The following is a 6,332-nucleotide window of genomic DNA, read 5'->3' on the forward strand; positions in this document are numbered from 1 at the left end:
AGCAGGTTTCTACAGTGAGGTGCAGTAGACAGCAGGTTTCTACAGTGAGGTGCAGTAGACAGCAGGTTTCTACAGTGAGGTGCAGTAGACAGCAGGTTTCTATAGTGAGGTGCAGTAGACAGCAGGTTTCTATAGTGAGGTGCAGTAGACAGCAGGTTTCTACAGTGAGGTGCAGTAGACAGCAGGTTTCTATAGTGAGGTGCAGTAGACAGCAGGTTTCTATAGTGAGGTGCAGTAGACAGCAGGTTTCTACAGTGAGGTGCGGTAGACAGCAGGTTTCTATAGTGAGGTGCAGTAGACAGCCTGTCTAACTGTCTCTTCTCTCCTCAGCCTGGATTGTAACGCGCCACACTCACTTTTAGCAGTCCAAAGTCAAATAGTGACTCACAAATTCCTCTGCTTTTCTTTTTCCAGGGATCAGACATTAGGGAGAGGCAGCGTCACCTTTCCTCCTCCCTCCTCCACTCCCTACTTCTGCTCCTGCTAGCCTAACCCAGGCCTATACAGTAAGTTACTTTTCTCTCTAACTACTGTCCACACACACCTCTCGCCTCAACAGTATATTCTATAAGAATCTCACCCCTCTTTCGCTAACTTCCCTCTTCACAAATAATATACATTTCAGTGGTACAGTCTGCTTCACAAATAGCCCCCTATTCCCTGTGTAGTGCCCTATGGGGCCTGGTCTAAAGCAGTGCACTATAGAGGGAAAAGGGTGTCATTTGGAACGCACACACAGTTACAACACACCTCCAGCCAGATCTTTTGGTCTTTCGGGCCCCAGCCTGCAATCAAACGGCAGCCACGCCAAATGCTTTTTCCGGAGGCCAGGATTTTTTTCAGCTCCTGTAGCTCTGATAAAAGTCCTGCCACACTCAAACCCCCTGTAGGCTTCTCTCACACACACACACACAACCCCCCGAAGGCCACTGAAAACATCAAAGCGTTTCTACTGTAAGTCAGCAACACCTTTAAACTGCAGGCGTTGTAAAGCAGAGGTGGAAAGAGGTGGAGACTTAGGGAGGAGAGAGGATGTGGAGAGAGGGAGAGAGGAGGTGGAGACTTAGGGAGGAGAGAGGATGTGGAGAGAGGAGGTGGAGAGAGGGAGAGAGGAGGTGGAGACTTAGGGAGGAGAGAGGATGTGGAGAGAGGAGGTGGAGAGAGGTGGAGACTTAGGGAGGAGAGAGGATGTGGAGAGAGGAGGTGGAGCGAGGGAGAGAGGAGGTGGAGAGAGGTGGAGGTGGAAAGAGGTGGAGACTTAGGGAGGAGAGAAGATGTGGAGAGAGGAGGTGGAGAGAGGAGGTGGAGAGGGGGAGAGAGGAGGTGGAGAGGAGAAGAGGAGAGAGGAGGTGGAGAGAGGGAGAAAGGAGGTGGAGAGGAGGAGAGGAGAGAGGAGGTGGAGAGAGGGAGAGAGGTGGAGAGGAGAGAGGAGGTGGAGACTTAGGGAGGAGAGAGGATGTGGAGAGAGGAGGTGGAGAGAGGGAGAGAGGAGGTGGAGAGAGGTGGAGAGAGGTGGAGAGGAGAGAGGAGGTGGAGACTTAGCGAGGAGAGAGGAGGTGGAGAGAGGGGATGGAAAGGAGGAGAGGAGGGAGGAGGTGGAGAGAGGTGGAGAGGAGGTAAAGAGGGGAGAGGAGGTGGAGAGAGGTAAAGAGGAGAGAGGAGGTGGAGAGAGGTAAAGAGGAGAGAGGTGGAGAGAGGTAAAGAGGAGAGGAGATGGAGAGAGGTGGAGAGAGGAGGTGGAGAGAGGTGGTGAGCCTTGGCTAGCATTATTGCAGATGTCCCTCTTGCTTTGTTGAGGAGAGCCAGTTCCCCTTAATGTTAGCAGTAAAAAGGCTCTGGTTCTCCCTCTCAAAGCAAAGTAAGGCTTTAAAGTAACACTGTGAACGTGACAGCTCAACTCTGCAAAAATAACTGTTTGAAACAACTTTGCTACAAACTAACTACAGTATCAAAATCAATGCAATTGAACCGTAGCAGGGACTATTTTAACTGAAGTTGGCCTACCAATTAAATTGAATGAAAAGTACTACAATAGCCATTTCAACTACAAACTGAATTCATCTGAAAAGTATATCAACAGCCATTTTGAACTAAAATACAAACATAGATTTAATACCACAGCGGGACTTATTTCAACTGAAGTACAAACTAAATTTGACTGAAAAGAATAGCAAGCAGGAGCCATTTTGATTGAAGTACAATCAGACATCAATCAACTCAAGGGGATATCTTATCAGATAGGGATCTCCAAGATAATCAACTGACAAATGTAGTCTTTCAGTCAAGGTAGAACTACCAGAACATAACATCAACATTAAAAGAAGACCCCTGTATTTAAGGACATTTTTTTAATTATTATTTTGCTAAACAAATATGAGATAAGATGTTCTAAAATACTGTACCCTGTTTATCTATAGAATGGGGGTTATCTCACTGTTATGTGGTTATTGCACAAGACCAAGACGAGTCTAAAACAGCACGCAGTGAATTCTCTCTTTCCCTCTTTCACTCTCTCTGGTCCAGAACGGACAGAGACGGGGCAAGAAGAAGAAAGCCTAAATGCTTTGAATGATGGTGTGGAATGTTAAAAAGTGTCTGTGAGACAGGAGGGGGGGGGGTGTCGGCTGAGTTTTGGGTGGTGAGGAGAAGGGAGCGGGTGGGAGGAGAGAAGACGTCCCGTGGGACCAAGGCAGTCTCTCAGATCTGGTATGCGTGACTGAGCAAGCTAGAGAAAAATCCCAACGTGCCTTTTTAACTTCGGGAAACAAAAGCAACTGCCGGTATCCCACTCTTATTCTAAACACACATTTGGCTAAAGAAACAGAAAGCAAATAGCGCAAATTAGAACACAGAACCAAATGTTAGCAACATTTGAACAGACAAAACCTAGGCTGTAGCCTAGAATATCACAGAAAAACAGCACAATAAAATGCTAATATGTCAACGGGCGTGAGGGGTTTAATATCCCCAGATTTAGAGCCACGTTAGTGACAGCCCTTTGAGAGGCAAGCAGCTGAAACCTATCAACACAATACGTCAGACTGATAATTAGAACAAGCAAAATCAAGGGAAGCATCCATTTTGAATCTGCTCGTAAATAATTTAACAATCCAAGCCGGCATATCAACATTACAACTGTTTCTCGAAACCGAACAATCAAATTCGTAAGATTATGGTTGTGATCCGAACGATTAATAATATGTGGACAATTCTTGTCTTTTTTTGTTGTTGTTTTAAATACCTTGTCTCTACCGGGGATCTACGGACATAAACAGCGGTTTCTCTTAGAAATGGACACGTTTTCGATCAAAGCAGGAGTGCGTGGTCTTGTAACAAGGATGATCACAAGAAAACAATAAGTACTAGGTTACTAGTCTACAATACAATCCCCGTACAAAACGAGTCCACATCACCTTTTCATTTATTATATAAATATCAACTTTAATGTTTACTGTAAGAATATAAAACCATTTCATTTTGGATTCTGTTTTTTTTTTACAAACACATATACAGTACATTAAAACACAGTAGTCTCTCAGCAGGACGCAATGAATGTTGCAGTTCAGTTCGCTCATAACGTCATGTTATGTTATCCCATAGGTTCCATGTAGGCCTGACACGCATTCACTTGGAAGCCGAGAAAATAAGGATCGATTGCTTCTTAATTCTAAAGCGTGTATTTAGATTCTATTCCAAAGGAGTGTCTCTTCTGTTGTTATTGTGGACTCGTGTGTATGATTGTGTTTAAAAGGTAGCAACCCATATTCTAGAGGATATGGAGGATTAGTTGGAAAACACCTGATTGGGGTAGGGGCAGCATTTCTATTATAGAAATCACTTCAATTTGAAGTACAACGCTCTGAATAACAGCAATAATTCGACAATATCTGCTTCCATAAGCATAAACACACCAAAATAATATAGGGAAGGAAGGGTCCCATTATTCAAAGCTTGAATCCAAGGCTACAAGGCCTTTAAGTTGGGCTAAAAAAGTAAACAAAACAAAAATAAAATGATTTTGGAAACAAACCAGTCCGTTTTAATTTGCATAAAAGTCGCTATTTTTGTCTGAGTGTGAACAGTCCTTTTAAACGAAACTCTGTTCGTTTCTCTTCTTCATTGTTAAGCGTTTCTGGGCAAATTAACACAAAGGTAGTTAGAGAGCGTTTCTTTTTGCTGCTAGGATTCTCCAAGCGCGAGACGCGTTGGGGGAGGGGACTACTACTGTCTATAGGCACAATTTATCTCCTCTCTTTCTTTTTAAGAATACACGGATTTATTACAACACATTGATAAACGAGGTAGCCAAATGTATTAGGCGCGATAGTTGGAGAGTTTGAAGTTAAATATTGCGACTCTTTATAATAATAAAAAGTAGTTTGTCTTCATAATGCGGGGGCGGGATATTGTGTTGTTAATAATGAAAACATGCATTTGATGATGATTAATCTTGTTTTCATTTGGCCTAAAATTGCGCAACATATTTTTTAATCACAGTTTTGTAGCATTAAGTTACATTGAATGAGAAAATATCCAACTACGACGAGATTGAGAGCAGAGGATATATATATCTATTTTTTAGAAGGAACATTTCCCCGCCCACTGGTCTCCTGCTCCGTTACCCCTTCTCCTCTCTGTGTGTGTCCCCCTCCCCAACTAATCCTCGCCAAGTTAGTTTCACCTCACTTTTTCACTCTCTGTCATCTGCCAAAGTCCCAGATTCAAAACTTTAAGGCATGGGAGCTGCGTTATCCTTTCCAGTCCCCGTTTCGTGATTTTAGTACATCCATACAGATCGATCCCCGTCAACTGAGTCAAGTGGTCGGCAATGAGCTCCAGTCCTTTGTCTGTAATCCGCACACACTGTCCAATGTTCAGGGTTCTCAGCTCATGCATCTGGCGCACCATCCTGTTGATGCCATCGTCACTAATGTGGCACGAGCACAGGGACAGGGATTTGAGCTGGTACAGGCCCTGGGCGATGTAAGCCAGACTCTGGTCCCCTATCTTGTCACAGAAGGACATGTCTAGCCCGGAGAGCCGCAGCGTGCCCATGGCCAGGTGCATGATGCCCGTGTCACTGATGTTGTCGCACGAGCGCAGGTTAAGGCTCCAGAGGCTGGTCATGTGGGAGAGGTGGATCATACCTGCGTCAGAGATCCCGCCACAGAAACTCAGGTTGAGAACTTTGAGCTTAGCCAGGCCCTTCGAGATGTGCTTGAGGGACAGATCCGTAAGTTTCTGACAGTCCTGCAGCGTCAGGTATTCCAGGTTGAGACAGCCCTCCGCTGCGCTGCGGGTCATGCCCGCCAGGTGCCCGATGCCCACGTCAGACACATGCCGGCAGCTGCGGAGATTGAGGCTCTTGAGCCGGTGTAAACCCCACGCTATGAGCAACAGCCCCGTGTTGGTGATGTTACTACACCCGCCCAGTTCCAGAACCTCCAGGTTCTTCAGATACTGGGCGATCCGGCCCAGGCTGGAGTCCGTGATCTGCTTACACAGACTAAGGTTTAGAACCCGAAGGGAAGGGATCTCCTGGACAAACGCGTGGCCCAGGCCGTTATCCGTTAAGTTATAGCAGCCACTCAGGTTCAGGCTCTCGATGTTTGGCATCCCCTGGATCACGTAGCTGAGGCTCCGCCGCAGGCTGAGAATCTGTACTCTCCGGATTCCGCGGGCCTGTAGGCTGGGGAAGAGAGAAGGATTGGCCCGCCGCAGATGCAGCTTGGCTTCCACCCCCCTCCACACCGACTTGTGGTAGGAAGCGTCCCTCCAAGCAGCACACACTTGGGCCACCCTGCCTTTGTCCCTTACATCCAAGTAGCTGAAAATCATGGCTAAAATTTCCGGAAAGAGGCACGATATGTGCGTCTCCATTTTAAACAGGCATAAAAATCACTCCGGGTCCCGGAGCCCACCGACGTATTTCCCTCCGTAAAAGTAGAGTCCCCTGTAATCCGGAAGAAAGCGGTTATGCTTTTTTAACAGACCTTTTCCCCGTTCCTCTTTTCACATTTAACGGCGCAAATCGATCAACTCCACATCCCACGTGATCCGTCTGGTTGCGCAGTAGAATTCAAATGCAAAAAAGCCCCAAAACCTTGTTCCAATATAGCCCCTCACCAAGAGGGGGGAAGCGAAGGATAGGAACGGAAAGCGCCCGAGCCCTCCTTGGTCAGACGACGCAACCTATGATGCCTTTAGAAACACGTCTAGGCTCGCGCCGAGGATCCAAACGGTCATACATTTTCAAAAGAGACCTTTAAACTATCATAAATACAAGGAGGGTTGGAATTCCAGTCTGCTTCTTCTCTCTGTCTCTCTTCCTC

At 46.3% G+C, this 6,332-nt stretch overlaps 2 protein-coding genes across 2 annotated transcripts in view; one reads left to right on the top strand and one right to left on the bottom strand.

Annotated features, from left to right (window-relative positions):
• The first annotated feature begins 337 nt into the window (after positions 1-337).
• Positions 338-6,332, top strand: part of LOC139395244 (protein Wnt-5b) — an 87,776-nt gene continuing 81,781 nt past the window's right edge. The window contains exon 1 of the mRNA XM_071142891.1: positions 338-506. The gene's annotated coding sequence lies outside the window, so the exon portion shown is untranslated. The remainder of the gene's footprint in view (positions 507-6,332) is intronic.
• Positions 3,562-6,332, bottom strand: part of LOC139395245 (F-box/LRR-repeat protein 14) — a 2,834-nt gene continuing 63 nt past the window's right edge. The window contains exon 1 of the mRNA XM_071142892.1: positions 3,562-6,332. This exon is cut by the window's right edge and continues 63 nt beyond it. Within this exon, the coding sequence (XP_070998993.1) occupies positions 4,678-5,880 (1,203 nt within the window). The 5' untranslated portion in view covers positions 5,881-6,332 and the 3' untranslated portion in view covers positions 3,562-4,677.

Source organism: Oncorhynchus clarkii, unplaced genomic scaffold, assembly GCF_045791955.1.
Source record: "Oncorhynchus clarkii lewisi isolate Uvic-CL-2024 unplaced genomic scaffold, UVic_Ocla_1.0 unplaced_contig_1321_pilon_pilon, whole genome shotgun sequence".
NCBI classification, from domain to species: Eukaryota; Metazoa; Chordata; class Actinopteri; order Salmoniformes; family Salmonidae; genus Oncorhynchus; species Oncorhynchus clarkii.